At 36.4% G+C, this 17,012-nt stretch overlaps 4 protein-coding genes and 1 non-coding gene across 13 annotated transcripts; 2 read left to right on the top strand and 3 right to left on the bottom strand.

Moving 5' to 3' along the window:
* Nucleotides 1-851: 851 nt before the first annotated feature.
* On the bottom strand, nucleotides 852-3,100 carry LOC140775187 (V-type proton ATPase subunit c1-like). Its single transcript, XM_073118464.1, has 3 exons — nucleotides 2,899-3,100; nucleotides 2,542-2,827; nucleotides 852-1,139 (listed from the first exon to the last, which is right to left on the bottom strand). Exons 1-3 carry the CDS (start codon nucleotides 3,098-3,100, stop codon nucleotides 1,007-1,009), a joined length of 621 nt encoding a protein of 206 aa, XP_072974565.1. The 3' UTR covers nucleotides 852-1,006.
* Nucleotides 3,101-3,685: 585 nt separating this feature from the next.
* On the bottom strand, nucleotides 3,686-6,100 carry LOC140773647 (BTB/POZ domain-containing protein At1g21780). Its single transcript, XM_073116321.1, has 4 exons — nucleotides 5,846-6,100; nucleotides 5,598-5,743; nucleotides 4,681-4,796; nucleotides 3,686-4,523 (listed from the first exon to the last, which is right to left on the bottom strand). Exons 1-4 carry the CDS (start codon nucleotides 5,977-5,979, stop codon nucleotides 3,918-3,920), a joined length of 1,002 nt encoding a protein of 333 aa, XP_072972422.1. The 5' UTR covers nucleotides 5,980-6,100; the 3' UTR covers nucleotides 3,686-3,917.
* Nucleotides 6,101-7,346: 1,246 nt separating this feature from the next.
* Nucleotides 7,347-7,418, bottom strand: TRNAQ-UUG (transfer RNA glutamine (anticodon UUG)). Its single transcript has one exon. It is a non-coding gene; the product is annotated as a tRNA-Gln (tRNA).
* An 889-nt stretch (nucleotides 7,419-8,307) lies between these two features.
* LOC140772801 (serine/threonine-protein kinase SAPK4-like) lies at nucleotides 8,308-11,307 on the top strand. 2 transcript variants are annotated; one of them, XM_073114994.1, is made up of 9 exons: nucleotides 8,308-8,493; nucleotides 8,586-8,660; nucleotides 8,747-8,848; nucleotides 8,944-8,997; nucleotides 9,073-9,165; nucleotides 9,252-9,344; nucleotides 10,107-10,211; nucleotides 10,294-10,392; nucleotides 10,696-11,307. In XM_073114994.1, the coding sequence occupies exons 1-9, from the start codon at nucleotides 8,374-8,376 to the stop codon at nucleotides 11,032-11,034; spliced, it is 1,080 nt and encodes a 359-aa protein (XP_072971095.1). In that variant the 5' UTR covers nucleotides 8,308-8,373; the 3' UTR covers nucleotides 11,035-11,307. The 2 variants fall into 2 exon arrangements, with proteins under 2 accessions (XP_072971095.1, XP_072971094.1); XM_073114993.1 differs by having other exon boundaries at nucleotides 8,308-8,514.
* A 625-nt stretch (nucleotides 11,308-11,932) lies between these two features.
* On the top strand, nucleotides 11,933-16,731 carry LOC140774826 (DNA repair protein XRCC2 homolog). Of its 8 annotated transcripts, none has more exons than XM_073117967.1 (11): nucleotides 11,933-12,241; nucleotides 12,351-12,471; nucleotides 12,591-12,754; nucleotides 12,968-13,038; nucleotides 13,838-13,900; nucleotides 14,316-14,471; nucleotides 14,845-14,944; nucleotides 15,316-15,352; nucleotides 15,447-15,547; nucleotides 15,667-15,749; nucleotides 16,373-16,731. In XM_073117967.1, exons 1-10 carry the CDS (start codon nucleotides 12,059-12,061, stop codon nucleotides 15,688-15,690), a joined length of 1,020 nt encoding a protein of 339 aa, XP_072974068.1. In that variant the 5' UTR covers nucleotides 11,933-12,058; the 3' UTR covers nucleotides 15,691-15,749; nucleotides 16,373-16,731. The 8 variants fall into 8 exon arrangements, with proteins under 8 accessions (XP_072974068.1, XP_072974067.1, XP_072974066.1 ...); XM_073117966.1 differs by having other exon boundaries at nucleotides 11,934-12,241; nucleotides 12,324-12,471; nucleotides 14,322-14,471; XM_073117965.1 differs by having other exon boundaries at nucleotides 11,934-12,241; nucleotides 12,324-12,471; nucleotides 14,319-14,471.
* The last annotated feature ends 281 nt before the right edge of the window (nucleotides 16,732-17,012 follow it).

Here is a 17,012-nt window from a genome sequence, read left to right as displayed (position 1 = left end):
ATTATGACAAAATGATAATAAAAAGTGAGATTAAATTACTTGTAATTTTGTTATGACTAATGATATCATTCTTTGATCTTCCTAAATTATTTATAAACTCCGCTTTCTTTGCACAAAAGTGGATGAGGCTATAAATTATGGGTCAGATCGAATCACATCATGAAGACATTAGACTCAATGGATTAAATCTAGTTATCTTATTTACTATTTCATTTAGTTAGAGCCTTAGTAGTTTAGGATTTTAAATCCAACTCTGTGCAGTTTTAAAAAAAATTTCATAAAATATTCTACAAGCATCCGAATAATATTGGATAAGATCACCAAACCTCCAGACCTACAACTTTTTAGGATTTTAACAACCTTAGAATAAGTCTCTATAAAAATGTGAAGAAAATCCTAATTGGAGATAAATCTAATAATTAAAATCGACATTATGTCGGCTTCCTCTAACTCTTAATTCCCCTATTCTACAATAATAACTTCTCCCCTTCACACCAAGGAATTAACCTAACACCAATCTAGCTATTGAAAGACTAACAAGCTAGAGTTTATCTGATCTTCAACCACTATTCGGTCGATACCTTAAGATCTAGCCATCTAAACCTTGCAATCTTGAATTCATTCATAAGCTCTTTTCAAGGACAACAACATATCTAAAATTCAGAAAGATTTAACGATTCGATTATCCGCAGCTTATTTCGAAAGTCTCGCCCTTAATCTAGTCCAGAACTGTTACGGATCGGATGATTCATAATAGCAAATTAATGCAATATTTCTTCTTAATTTCCCACTCGAAGAGTAGCCATGAGTTAAGCATGAAAATATAGCCAATTCAAATTACAAGATAAAGATGTCATAATAAAGAAAAGATTTAACTAATTTTTAAAACTATCCATGGAAAATTCTCGGAAGAAACATAGGATAATCACATCAACTAGTAGAAATTCTTTTATCCAAGTTTTTAAGATGAATAGTAGAGCACACAAGGGAGACATGAGGCAAGGGCTTAGTCAGCCCTGGATTGACCAGCACGAGATGAAAGGATGATGCCAACAATGAGGCCGTAAAGTGCAAGAGCTTCGGCGAAAATGAGAATGAGAATCATCCCAACGAAAAGCTTTGGCTGTTGAGCATTGGCCCTGAAACAAATCAACAACAAAAGCCACAAAATATGGCACAGGTTACTCTAATATGAAAAATGATGCTGGATAGCAAAATATATTTCTCCATGAATCTGAATCAAAATTATAACAGGGCAATAACTTCATCAGTCAGAAAATAAGCATGAAATGAACACAGAACGATGGCGAATAGATCCTTTAGCATGGTGAGTTATTATGAAACAATGTTAGATCCAAGAGAGCACACATTTAACTTTAGGTTCTATCATAAAACATACAGAAATCTAGTGACCAAGCATGATGGATGAATATAGAACTATATATAACTTACAAGATAAAAAATTAATTAATGCAAGAGCATAATCAATTTTTCTTTCTGGTTTCAAGTTTCAATAACTAGAATAAAGAGTTATTGTTTCTGGAAAGCAAAGCAATTTGACAATTAAAAAATAATGCAGTAAACATCATCTGAAATGGATTCTCATTGTGGAACCTGAGTAATCCAAGGAAAAGCTAAACACATCCTGAATGCTACCATAATGATTTCATCATGATATCTAGTTGCGCGAAATATTCAAGGTGGTTTTCACAGTTATATTGCATGTTGCTAGTTATGCGAACTAGGATGAGAACTCCCAAAACCCTCCTGAGTCACAATAGGGAAGTTCAAGATCCTAATCCCTTGCAATTGAGGCTTTCAATGTATACACTCAAGTTGAAAGAAGAGCCAACAAGTGGTCTTACAGCCCCACGGATTCTCAAGAAACATCTTTGCTAACAAGAGTTTCTTCCTAAATCTAATAAGCTGCCACAAGCCAGCATTCTCATTAGTCAGAAGAATGATTGTATAAGCGAAAGCTTTCCAATCAGGATCAGCCCAACAGGAGATAATGAAACAGATTATTTTGGATCAAGCAAAGATACTTCACAAAAAGGAAAGAGAATAAAATCATAAGAATGTTCAGAGAGATACTATGAAAATCCAGATATTCGAAGATCAAGGGAAAAGGGAAAAACAAGGAGAGACGTGATTATATAGTTTTGTTTTCTTCCTTTTATTCTCTTTTTTCCATGAATTATCTCCCTCTTTTGCTGCATAGTGATAAATTAAAAGGTACAAAGGTTTAATTTGGTCAACAAATGCAACTCCCTTTCACTCTTAATTATGTGGCGTAATACCATCTCCCTTTCCAGAGGTCTAAAAAGTGGACATCAAAGGGATCCATTGTACTAGTTCAAGCTATTAGAGGAACTTGATACGAGCATTTCATTATAGCGCATAAATTTTGACCACACTAAACAATCCTTATTTCGGCAAATATATCTTTCATCCAATCAAAAGAATATTTCCGATCCAGAATTGATCAATTTGCAGACAATTAGATCCACTGAGTTGAACAAAATCTAAAAGAAAAATTACCGAACGCCAGCATCTCCGACGATTCCGATCGCCATTCCCGCAGATAACCCTGCAAGACCACAGGCAAGCCCCGACGAGAGGTGCGCGTAGCCATCGAAGAGGTAGTACGACTTCGCCTTGGGGTTAATCCCGGTGCTAATGATCACAGCTATGATCAAACCGTAGATCCCCAGGACTCCGGCCATGACGACGGGCACGATCGACTTCATCACGAGCTCCGGCCGCATCACGCCCATCGAGGCAACCCCGACCCCGCTCTTCGCCGTGCCGTAGGCCGCGCCCATGCCTGGAAGCATTCAAGAAACCGACGTGAAACGACACCCTAAGATTCGGGGGGAGAGAATAAGAGGTAGTTACACGAGAAAACAAGGGCGGCCGCGGCGCCGAGGAAGCCGAAGAAGGGGGCAGTCTCGTCGCCGCTAAAGGTCGACATGGTCGCCGGGAGTCGGAGAGATAGATGTGAAAACCCTAGTTTTGGAGTTGTTTGAGGATAGGGAGGGAGGATGATAGAGTTGGACTGTTGGAGGAATGGAGAAGAATGTGGTAGCAGCAATAGCATATGCTAAATCGGAGGAAAGTTTTGATCAGTATTTGGTAACATTATCCGATATTCGAAAATTAAGAATTCTTTTTTGGTTGTGTACTCTAAAAGAAATAAGAATTTTATAAATTACGCTCACTATTTTACTTATCCTCTAATTAATACTCATCTTTTGAGAATTTTATTACCTTTTTTTTTCTATAGCTTTTATTTAACACACTTAGAGTAATGCGTTTGACATCGGTTAAAAAATATTTTATTATAATATATTAAATATTTTATAAAATATTTAAATTACTTCTATCTCCTGTCCTTTTATTTTTTTTCCCCCATTTTTTCTTCGATAGGATTGATAGAAATGTAGGGAGAAGAAGAGGAGTGGGAAAATATTTTAATAATTTAATTAATATCAGTTAATAAAAATAATATTAATATATTAATAAAAATTATAAAAAAATATTAAATTATAAAATCTTAAGATATAAATCACAAAATATGTAAAATATGACTCGGAAAAAAAAACACCTTTATTTACTTGGTTGCTTCTATAAAGATAAATAGTGACAGTCCTTATAGTATGTTATTTTGGAACCCTTCGGCATATGAAGAACAAAACTGTCACTTGACCAGTGATGCTTCACATTTAAGAACAATATAGCTTTACATGAACACAGATCATTAAGAACGAGGCAATTTACATGCTGGAAGTAGAGAAAGCTCAAAATATTGTATCAAGCTCACGCTCAAATCTAAATTTTCTCGAAGACTTTCCGAATCTCAAACCATGGAGATAATGATATCGAAATTTACACCATTAATTCACCATGGAGAAACATCATATAGGCTTCCAAACAGTAAGGATCTCTTGGAACATCTCCAACGTCAGCTCTCTATCAGCATGAAGGAAGAAGCTATTCACCTCATCTCTGACATCATATATCTTCCCGAAATCAAACAAGTATGTAAGGCAACCCTTCTTCAGCTTGTTAAGCTGATAGAGCCATGCTTCCTGAAGCCTTTCAAGAACATTACTGGAATTTATATCCTCCAAGAGGCTCTCCTCGCAGCAATCCCTCAGGTCGGCAATGTCGTACTTGTTTGCTGCCCCAAGCAGCGAAAGGCGATGCTTCCAGAAGTCTTCTTGCTTAATGTTTCCATAAATGTAACTGAAAAGAGCAGAGCAAGATTCGAGTGTCATGTCCTCTATATTTATTGTAGAAGACTCTTTTTCTTTGAGATCATGCATGAACATGCTCTCAAACACAGGAGAGCTGGCGGCAAGGATGGCTTTGTGTGCCTTCAGAACACCATCAGCAGTATTGATAGTCACATCAGCATGAATGCCCTCTGTGAGCATTCGAGAGATGCAACGCAGAGTGCTTTCGGTCGCAAGAGACTGCAGCATTCCTTCATTAGGCCATATCGAACAGGCTTCTCCACCCTGCAATTACTTTTGGCAAATAACAATCAGCCCAAAGAAAAGACTAATCTTTAAAAATGTAGAATCATCCTAAGTATGGAGGGCATATACGACGTCATGAGAGTAGCAACACACAAAAGCTGCAGTAATTAGAGGCATTAAAACGAAAAATACTTGCATTGTAAGAGGATATCTTCAAGTCCAGAAACTCTACGTCGACAACGAAACGACCATAAAAGGTGCAATCGATTGGCCAAACAAAGTCTTCACTTGTACGAAGCAGTCTGTCATGAACTGCAAATCAACAAACTAGCCAGTCAGATAAATAATCATGAATAAGCTCATATCTCTGTTGCTGATCTGCAAATATAATAACTGAGTAAACCAAACAATCAAGGAAAAAAAATACAGTTGAATGACAACTCTCAGTCCTTAAATTTAAATACGAAAGATGTACAATATTCCAATCGTATATCCTATTTACATGGATGCAGCATAAACAAGAGATACAATATAGCCAACATGATTCTGAGGCAATAGAGACAAACATTCGTTGATGTTATTAAACGTTCCAGTATCTCCGGTGCACAGTGTCCATAGATCCTCTAATTAAAATTAATCTAAGATAACATTGATTAAACCAATATATATATCCATGCGATCTCAAATCAACAACTACCTACTACTAGTGGTAATCTTTGATGTCTAGGGTAATACCATAGTGGTTGCGGTGGATGTATATGTTATGTTTTGCGTCTACTATACTTGTATATCCAACTGTGGGTATTAGTTTCATAATGAAACAGAGCCATTCTTGGCTTTTCTTAAAAAGAAAAGAAAAGAAATACTACCTACTACTACAACAGGCTCTTCTGATCTCACACATATTTCACCATTCCACTTCCTGCAGGAAAAACGCGACAACTCACAACGCCATTGCATTCTGAATTCTAATCCAATTTTTTAACATAAATTCTACAATACACAGGCAAAACAACCCAATTTTTTAGCAAATAACTACATAACAAGATCAAGAATCAAACCAATCCAATAAACCAACCTAAGAAATAAGCCAACCATCACAAGAAACTATACCTGGGGAGATATAAGGGCGGCGGCCAGGGCCAAGATTAGAGACCCGAAGCACAAATCGAGCAATTGGCGGCTGCTCCTTCGAGAGCCGACAGGGCTCCGGGAAGAGTCGGATGTACATGTACCGATTCTTCTCAACCGATAGATACCTAAACCAATCCATGGCAATTTGATACCCCACCCGAAAAGAAGAAGAAAAAGGTTTTAAACAAAAAAAAGTGATTCAGAAAGATGGAATTTTTACGACTTACCAGTTCCAAATTCCAACCTTAAAGGCATCGGATCGACGATAAGAGCACGGCCCAAAGCTCTCGATCCTCCATTGAGCCAATCTCGAGATCGTTTCCACCTTCGAGTCCCCGGCGTTTCCCGCTCCGGAGCTCATTTCTCTCCCTCTCTCTCTCCCTCGTCGGCTAAGGGCTTAAAAGAGTAAAGAGCGGAGAAGAAAGGAGCCTTTCCACTGCTAAACACTTGGAGGTGGAGGACTTCAATAGTCGTGCTGGACCACACTCTTACAATGAACAGCAAATAGGATTCTTATGGGTGTACCGTTATCACACGTGGCCGTTTACTTGATCGTTAAGCATGATGAGATATAGAGTTAGGGACCCTAACCAATGGACTTTAGTGGGCGGTGGCAAAATAAATTATTGAAATTGAATTCAAACTTCAAATCGGCTGTGGGATAAGAAGAAAAACAAAAAATAAAGATAAGAATAAAGTAGATATTTATCATGCGACAAACGATAAAAATATGTTATTATAAGAATGGTCAAAATTAATTTTATTACATATTTCTTAGTTTAATTTATTTTTAATTTTATTTTAAAAATATTAAAAAAGGAAAGAAAATCCTTTCCCTCTTGTTTCGCTCCTTCTCTTTTATTCTTGTATCTTAGTTTGCACAAACTCTTTTCTCCGTTACCTTTTTTTTATTTTTTATTTTCTCTCCATATGTCAATATAATAGCCATTTGTGCAACGTTGAGGATGGAGGCCATCCTGGCCAACAATTACTTTTGAGGCTCAATTGATCTTGTGCTTATTTTTCTAGCTTTATTTGGCATTTTATTATTGTTAGTTGTATGTCATTTTGAGACCCTATTTAAAAACTTTATTGGATTGGACAAGAGTATATCTAAATGTTATCCTCTAAATATAGTTCTAAGTTATGCTTGCATCGTTGTAGGTTAGTACTGGAGTTCTGTCTTCAGCACTGATTGTGTATTTTATTTAATTTTCTTCGCGTTGTTGTGTAATATAGCTAATGTGGAGCTTAAATATAATGCTGTCAAAATAATCGAGCCAGTTCGAGCTCAGCTAGTTAAGGCTTAATTAAACTTAGCTTAAAATTGAGTTGATTCAAGCTTGATCAATTAAATTAGGTTGAAAATTATTTCGAGCCAACTTCGATCAAGTTTAACTAGATAAGATTCAACAATAATAATATAATATTTAAATTTTATATAATTTATATATTAATACGAATATTTAGATCTAGATATAAATGCTCATAATATAAATTACTCCGAAAATTGTGAATCCAATAGAAGAAAATATTTGTCAAGGTGAATATAAATTTTTTAACTTATTAATTTATATATATATTTTTAATTTAAATGCTTTTATAATTTAATAATTTGCATACACATTGTTGAATCAAGCCTAGATAATCCAATCCAGTCTATAATTGAATAGATTTGAATCTGCGTGCGGATCTGCTATCAAAATAATTTTGTGGCATAATTGAAAAAGGTCCCACCGGGATTCGAACCCAGGTCGCCAGATTCAAAGTCTGAAGTGCTAACCACTACACCATGGAACCCATGTTACCGCAAAAATATTCAATATATTATATAAAGGTTATAACTCAACCTAACAGATATCTCCTCCTTATCAGAGTTAATTAATTAATTAAATCGATATCCTAATATGGCGAGTTGGTATAGACTTATTGTTTTTGGGTCAACCTATCTTTCGAGTATGCTTATTATATTGATCTGTGAAGTCTCTTGTGGAAAATTATGGCTTGTATCCATTTTTCCACACAAAGTCACCTTATTTTATATGAAGCTTAAAAAGAACACAACTGCTTATTAGCTCCTTAATTGGTTTCCAAATCATCCAACAGTCAGAATAAAAAAAGGTTAAAAAAAATACTTAACTGATTTGGCAGCCAATGGTACAGCGCCAAGCACCTAGGCTGCAGGAAGTTCCTACAGTCGGGTTGTAGAGGATATGATGCTTCCCTGCATTAAAATGACATAATACCTAACAGCGGATCCTAATTGCCGTCCAATGTTTTGTAGTCAAATAGAATATCTTGAGTGGATTAATTTGTAATAATTAATTTTTATTTTTCTGATTTTAGAGTGTATTTATGGGGAAAATTATGGAGCACTCTACCAATGAAGTATGACCCAAGAATTCACCTCTAAGCATCAGCTTTGGTCCGTTGGATTAGTCGCCATGAGTGTCGGCCTAGTATAAAACCGATGTTATTAGAAAAATAAAATATCTTCTAATTCTTTATTTTTATTCTTTTGTTTGAGAGATGCAGTTTTGATTGTTTAATTGATTCCTTTCACTTGGCCTGGAAAAGAGATATTTAAGGATCTACATGCAAAAGTAGTAATCACGGAGGACTAATTTGCAAAGATCCCATTAGGAACTATATATAATAATAATATGATACCCGCGGTCATTTCTCCCTCTCGAGTTCACATCCTAACACCAAATCTCAAGAGAGAGAGGGAGAGACGACGACGACGACGACGACGATGGAGAAGTACGAGGCGGTGAGCGAGATAGGATCGGGGAACTTCGGCGTGGCGAAGCTGATGCGGAATAAGGAGACGGGTGAGCCCGTCGCAGTCAAGCTCATCGAGCGCGGCCACCGGGTAGGTACTCGATCGCCTCGGGTATCGTCGATCTCCAACTCAAGCCGACGGTTGCGATTGTCTCCTTCCCTCCCTAATCTTCGTGCCCGCAGATTGACGATAACGTCTACCGCGAGATCATTAACCACTGCTCGCTTTGCCACCCCAACATCATCCGATTCAAGGAGGTCGATCTCGTCTCTGAATTTAGTGCTTTGCTCTATTTTTGCGAGTTTAAAACCTAATACTGGGAAGCTTTGGGTGAGGTTTCTAGGTTGCGCTTACGCCGACTCATCTCGCGATCGTGATGGAGTACGCCGCGGGTGGAGAGCTTTTCGAGCGCATCTGCGATGCAGGGAGATTCCATGAAGACGAGGTTTAAATTTCGAATTTTCGAATTTTTACCTCATAAATATGGCCTCGCCTTTTTCAAGCTATCGTCTGCTTTTATTTTTATTGTTTTGGGTGTAGGCCAGATATTTCTTCCAGCAGCTCATCTCCGGAGTTAGCTTCTGCCATTTCATGGTAAAAGAGTAAATTTTTGCACAGGAAAATTAATAAGTAGATAGATTTAATTAAATTTTGGGTTAAACATCTCAGCAAATTTGCCATCGAGATCTGAAGCTGGAGAACACTCTGCTGGATGGGAGCCCGGCACCAAGGCTCAAAATTTGTGATTTTGGTTACTCTAAGGTCCTTTCTGCAAACTTTTTATCATATCAAAACTATCTTTTGCTCATGCAAACAAACTTTGGAATCAACCCTAAAATTGGAAACAGTCGTCGGTGTTTCAATCGAGGGCTAGATCGACGGTCGGGACCCCTGCGTACATCGCCCCTGAGGTGCTCGCTCGACGGGAATACGATGGCAAGGTCAGTTTGAGCTTATATCTTTTATTATTTGTTTTGTTCCGTAGAGATACAAAATATAAAATTTAGAAACCTCCTGGATTAGTTGTCTTGACTTGACATATTCTTCACTTGACATTAACATGTATATGATCAAAATCTTCGGTTGCGCCAGTAATCGACTGACTTGCGTGGATTGACGTGGCACATCCTAATCGAGAAAATGGAGGCTTTAAATAAAGACAGGGCCTCCAATTGGCAGCAAAATATTATGTAGTTATTTAATTTATTACGTAACTATTAAAGTTCTGTAGATGAATTATCTGATCTATTATCATAACTAGCTTTTTCTAGAGGTAGCGAATTTAAACTTCTTTATACGCGTGATATATACTATTAGACCAATATCTAGTTTCTCTCTTTAAGCTTTTGAGTTGATTGATTATATTATGTATAAGGTTTATAGCAGCCTTATATGATTCACGTTAGCTATATCGATAATTTGCTGCAGCCTTATGATTTAATATAGATTTTGTTTATTTGCACCACTCATGATTGAAAGCAATCTAATCTAGCAACAAAAAAAAAAAAAAAAAACTATGCTTATCACATAACTTGATATTCTCTTGTGAATTTAGAATTCCATCACCAGAGCCCCATTGTTTATCTTTAGTTAAACGACACTAAAAATTTATTAACACATTTCGAAACGTGTAGATGTTCTTTTTCTGTGACATCTTAGAATAGCCTGTTAAGAATAAAAATTGGAATACTTTGGTGGTGTAGCTTGCGGATGTGTGGTCTTGTGGAGTAACTCTGTATGTGATGCTGGTAGGAGCCTACCCGTTCGAGGATAGAAGAGATCCCAGGAATTTCCTCAAGACTATTGCGGTATACTCCTCCTAGTCTTCTACCATAATTATTCTCCTACTAAGTTTACAATTTCGTGTTGCTTGTTCTATTCATAATGCAGAGAGTAAGGTCAGCTCGATATAAAATCCCAGAGTACGTTCACATATCCCAGGAATGCAGAGACCTCATCTCCCGCATCTTCACTGCCAACCCAACTCAGGTGATGATCAAAACTGCTAAAAAGGAGTCTTCCATATTTCTATTAGTGTTCAAATTTCTAATTCCTCTATTTGGTTATCCGCAAATCGACCTCTCATTTGCTAGATTTGCTTGCACAAACAAAAGCACTTTCCTCAGTAGTATAAGATTGTCAACTCACTAATTGTTCTAAAAATTTAAGTTATTAGAGAATAATAGTTTTTATGTTTTATATTCCTACAAAAATTGCTAATAAAAAATGACATTATCTTCGGTGCCCTGTATACCAATTAGAATATAAAATTGAGTGCTTGGGTTTTGGCAGAGGATCACAGTGAGGCAAATAAAGAACCATCCATGGTTCTTAAAGAGCCTCCCGAAAGAGCTCAAAGAAGCAGCACAGGCTGTTTACTATAGGAGGGACAATAGTGGCCCAATGTATTCCCTCCAAAGCAATGAGGAAATTCTGAGGATTGTCCAAGAAGCAAGGTCTCGACCGAAGCCATCTAGAGCTCTCACGGGGTACGGATGGGCAGGGGAAGACTCGGAGGATGAGGAGAAGGAAGTAGAGGAGGAAGAGGAAGAAGAAGAAGACGAATATGAACAGACAGTTGAAAGAGTTCATGCAAGTGGAGAGCACTACATGAGTGCATTGGATAGATAGCATTGGACTCGAAGTGGCACTTTTCCTATGAATGGCTTCTTATTTGTGTGCGTTTCCATTCAAAAGCATCCTTGTCATATAATGTATCTAAACTTTGTTTGTGATTGTGGTGATTGTCAGTTGTCCAAAGTGATGTTGGTGATGCAGTTTTTTCTTTCTTTCTTTTTTGTCGTAATTAAATGTAATGTTGGACTTTCTAAGGATGGAGAATACTTTCTTCATAAATTAGATATGTTTTATACGCGTTTTGTAAATAAATAACTGCTTTACACACTTTATCAAGTCTTATATAAACTAGACAATAAAATTATTTACATACGAAATTTTATCACAAGTATGATAAAGTTATACAGTAATTACCTAATTTATTCTTCATATATCCAAAATAAAAAATATGTCCTTACAATAGACTAGTAAATATTATTATAAAATATGAGTACAAAAATAATATGTTTTTTTTTTCGTTTTTAAGCACAAAAACATCAAATGGAATTATCTATTATTATTATATAATGTTTATTTCATGATAATAATTTTGAAAACAGTTTTATATTATCGTCATCAAATATTTTTATTGATAATATGATATTTAAAAATTATATTATAGAGATGAATTTTATTTGTTTAGTTACATTAAATATGTTAGAACTAATAAATCTCATATAAGAGCAATATGATAATTAAAATAGAAAATAACCAACATTATTTCTTTTATCTAAAGTAAACCCTGCTTTGTGTCAAACCAAACAGGCAAACACTAAAATATGTATAAATTTAATTGGTGCCTAATTTGCATGTAGAAAGTGTATATAAAATTATTTCCTACGCAAAGTATTTGTGCAGGAGAGAAGGGTTTTTTTTTCATATTACCCCTTCATATTTAGGTTTTTGACATAATTTTCAATCTGAGGTCTCCGAGCGTTAGTAGCCTGCGCACAGTGACACGGACCAACTTCTCTCCAAACCCCTCACGCTGGCGCGCGGGGGGCGAGAGAGGAAGAGTAAAACCCCGTAAACCCAAGCAATGGCGGAAGACCCTCGAGCTTGGATCCAAGGCGACGAGAACGCCAAAGAGATGCTCTCTAGGGTTCTCTCCGAGCGCCCCTTCGTCCTCCTCCCTCCCCTCCACCGCGTCCCCCTTCGCGTCGGCAACGTCGTCGAGATCTCCGGCCCCTCCAACTCCGCCAAGACCCAAGTCTTGCTCCAGGTAACACACATCAATCAGAGTCCGATCCGACATCACGTCGTATTTATCCTAGATTAAACCTCCTCTTAGATATCACTCTTAGGCTGTGGTCCACTGCATTCTCCCCAAGGAGTGGAAGGGAATCCATTTCGGCGGGTTGGAGAAGATGGTGATGTACTTTGATCTCGATTGCCGCTTCGATGTGCTGCGGTTGTCGCAAATTTTGAGGCATCGGATCATGGAGACTTGCGGTCGGAATTTTTTTTCTTCTTTTTTGCAGTTTATTTGTTTTTAATCCGTCTTAAGAAATGCTGTTGTATGGCGTACTAAATTATTATCATTATTATTATTACTACTTTAATTTGCACAGGTTCAGTGCATGATACCTATTGGGGAACAAATGAAGGCCCAGGGCAAAAAGACATTAAGGTTGCACGGGATCACCCATTTGACGATGAACTCCTTTTGGCTTGCATGAGGCGTTTTTTGTACAATCGTTGTTACAGTAGCTCTGAATTCTTGGCTGCTCTCAAGGTAGTGCCCCCCTGCTAAATATCACATTCTTTGTTTACATGGACACACTTAACAACAGATGGTGTCCTGAAATAATTAATTATTGATGCAGAGTGTGTTGTTTTGACTTAGGCTTTATTTCCATGGATTTTGTAGCTGTAGTCTATGTAAAGCTGCAATAAGATAACTTGTTGTTGGTTCAGTTTCTTGTTTTAACATTGATCAATTTTACAGAAAATGCGTTGGCTATCTCAGCGGGAAAGTGAAGCACTTGGTGTTGGTATCCATTTTCTTATGATAGATAGGTCTTCTTCTTCCTTTACTGCTCCCAACTTCTGATATGTTCTACAATATCACTAGGTAAAGGCTTCATTGGAACATGTTCGATTATGTAATGATACTGTAGAATGTACATAATCTCATTATGTGGCACATTCTTTCATTGCGAATTTGGATATCGTTCTAATAACTATGAATCCAGAGTTTACCGAATGCTATAATTTAACATGGTGCAAATGAATTGTAGATGGCACATCATTTTAGAATCTATCTGATATGATACTTGTGAGTACAACCTTGACATAATCTAGATTTGACAATGGGTACCCTGCCACTCATGAAATTCTCTTAATTCTTAAGCAGATTAGAGCCAATCATTCAGTCTTTTAGTTATATATATATATATATATATATAAAATTCTATATCACTATATAGTGACATAGTACTTGATTCATGTTCAACATTCTCAATAAAGAAGAACTGTGGAATGAGTGACCTGTAGATTTTACAGTTGTTCTGTTCACATATCATGTTGTCATGATTACAAATACTGTTCAGTGGCATTTGTTCTGACCTACTCTGTTAATAACTTAAGACGTCCTGCAATTTGTAAAATAAAATGTAGAATATTTCTGTCTTAATATGCTTTTGGTATTATGTTCATGTATGTATTATCGCTATTCATTGAGTTCACCTGAGCACAGTTTGCTATACCTGCTTTACCTTCTGAGTTCTGACAAAGTGTTTTTTTTTGCCTGTGGCAAAAGCTGATTATGATTTCTTGGAATGTGTTTGGTCATTTTCTATCTTCAACTTCAACTCAGTATTGGAGCGTTGTATTGGATGGATCGACTTTGTCAATCCATGTCAGTCAGTGAAAATACTAGGTAAATGTATCCGTTCCCTTTTCATTTGATGATGGTACCTCATCGCTGGTATAATCCTTAATCCTTTTTTCCTTTTTAATCACTATTCGCTAGCTCCGCATTTTAGTTTTCACATGCTTGCTATCATATGATGCATGTGAGCCAAAAATTTCTAAGATCACCTGAATTTCTCAACTTCTAGTCTCTTGATTCAAGCGTCTAAGCACCTGATATGACCACATATATTCTTTGATGCATATCCACATATTATATCCCAGAGGTCTTGGGCTATCCTTATACTTGTTATCAGTGATCTACTTTGCTGCTATATTATTATTTTCCTTGCAGCATCTGTGCAGTCAAAAGCTGACTTGTATTTTACATTTCCCTTTTCTTCCTAAGTTACTTCCTTTCTTTTATCTGACATGTTTTTCAGTAGTAGATCATCATACAGGAAGAATATATCACTTCAAAGCCTGTCAGAAATTATGGTTGAAGAGATCCGTAAGTTCTTGCAACTGCAACCTGTGCTAGTATTAGCAACAAAACCACCTGTATTTGGGGCAGGACCATCAACAAGCGATTTGTGCAGGTTATCACATGATACAAACCTTTTAAATGATCCACATGTTAGGGTAGTTTGCTTTTTTTGTTAGATATTGCATACTATAGGCAAACTAAAATACATATATACATGCGGAATGGGGTTTTCTGTGATTATTGCTTTCCTTAAAAAATGACCCACATGCAGTTAAGATGCTTAAATAATAGAATTGCAATTCTTGCTGCTACAGGTAGATGCAATCCTTGAAAGGTAGGGGATTATTCCTGCATAATTTTCCACAAATCCTTCTGATTTTCTTTTAGCTATTCATTTATAGGAAAGTTTGATTTTTAATTTTTTAACAATCAGCATCATTAAGAGTTGGAAGTGTAACAGTGATGTTACTCATTGTTCTCTATAGGATTGCTGGAAAATGGGTTGAGCAGACAGATTTTAGAACTCCAAACAGGGAAGCAGAAAAGAAAATCTCTTTCCGGGAATACATGCCTTCAGTTTGGCAGGTTACATCACTTGCCATAAGTATAGAACTATAGACTCTAAGCTTATATTAGTCACTCTTTCTCGCAGCAAATACACTAGAGAGAGGATTCATAATTGCTTACAATTTTGGGCAACTATGTGAAAAAAAATCTTCATCAGTAGCTGACTTTCCTAATATTTGTGAAATTTCCAATTCTTCAAACATGTACTGATAGTTTTGCATTGCCTGTTGACTTCGAAAGAGATGCAATCATATAAAATCTTTGTTATGTAATATGTGCTCATGATTTCTTATGTTTTTATTCAATGATGACCATCTAATAAGTTGAACTTTATGATGTATGTATAAGAAAGATAGTAACATTCTTCTTTTGTCTGCTTGCTTTTGCAGTCGTTTGTGACACACAGAGTATATTTGCAAGCTTCAGGTCTGTCACTATTCTCATGGAAGTCTGAATCACACATTGTTCTTGATTGTTAGGACTAGTATTGCAAAACTGCTTACTGCTGCTGTAAATCCAGAGGGACATACTTCCAACCGGGAAAAAGAATCTTATTCTATTTATACATCTGCATGGATGCAGCCTCCACTCAGTTTGAAGGACAAATTTTCTGTTAGGGATGTAGGGTCTTTTCCTTCCATTTCCGACTGATCGAGATGTTTTTATAATACCACTTCTGAATTTTTGCAACTCTAGTATATCATGCTTTATTTATATCTCTTATATCGTTCATTTTTCAGGATGGCATCTTCTTGATAACATGAAGTATCTCATGAATTGCTGTTATAAATAATTCTGTTCGTTTTATCTGTCCTTTGTCCAGGTTAGCATCAGATTTCTTGAAACTTACTTTTATTTTAAGAAACTGTTGCATGGTCCAAATGCATGGAGTTGTAAGTAGTATGAAATAAAATTGTATAAGGTGCCTCTGTCAACTGAAAGTAAATGTTGAAATGTAACCAACAAGAAGAAGAGCAATAAAAATGACAGGTAGAATGAGAATACAACTGCCTTTTGATGACTTAGCATAAGTTACTCTAGATTTTAACCTTTTGTATTAGATTCTTCAAGTTGAATCTCCTTGTTAGTAGGAAGATATTCCTAGAGCTTGCGGCCCAACCTGAGTTAGAAAACGAAATAAAAAGGTAGTTGCTGAACATAAGAAGAAAGGAGTGATCTAAACTTTTCCCTCTTGTTTTATATCAACCAGCCCCATCATAAAAACAACTGTAAGAAAAATAAATAGACTCGATAGGACTAATTTTTTCCCCATTTCTTTTCAGAACTTGCTAGGAATCTAATTTGGGTATCATAAAGAAAAAGGAACCATGTGATTTCTGCAGAACAATGCTTTTGGTTAATCTTGTTTCTAATTTCTATCAACATGTATCTCATTGTTATGTGTAATGAGAATTAGAGGAACCATTGACTCTACTTTGATTGCAGTGCTTTACAGGGATGAGGCTCTTCTCACGGAAGTAATTATAGAAGAACTATCATCAGTTCTGGCAGCCCATTCATCTGTTAATGAGGAGGCCCATGTGTTTTTGCTCTTCCCGGTATTGTTATTGTACCTTTCTGAAGTTTGACTTTGCTTGTGCCCTTTTTGTCCTGTCATCGAGTGATTCAAGTTATAAACCATGGTAAGATCCTATTTTTCTCATCGATAGCCCATTTGTTGTCTCTTTTGTCTGAGAGAGAAAGGGTGGAACAGTGCAACACAATGTGGAGGCATGTAGAAACTTCGCTTGCGTAAGACTTCTAACTACTGATGTGGCTTACTAAGAGCATAGTACTTGTCATAATCTCACTTGATCTTGTCATGATAATACTGTTGTTTTCACCGGTTAGACTAGTAAGTGGCTCCAAGTCCATACACTGCAAGTCTTGAAATATTATCTTTGAGCAAGGTGGAATAAAATATTTGCCAGAAAATACATCTCCCTTATGGAATTAGTAGTATGAAGCATATATTAATATATTATTCGAAGTAGAAAATTGATAAAAATAAAACCTCAGTAATTAAGGCAAGAAGTAACTATTCTTTTTGTTTGCTATTCTTTGTAATCATATAAAACCTTGGTTG

The sequence above is a fragment of the Typha angustifolia genome, chromosome 13, assembly GCF_048772165.1.
Source record: "Typha angustifolia cultivar Huaian chromosome 13, ASM4877216v1, whole genome shotgun sequence".
Taxonomy (NCBI): Eukaryota; Viridiplantae; Streptophyta; class Magnoliopsida; order Poales; family Typhaceae; genus Typha; species Typha angustifolia.
This window is presented reverse-complemented; position numbering and strand designations above follow the sequence as displayed.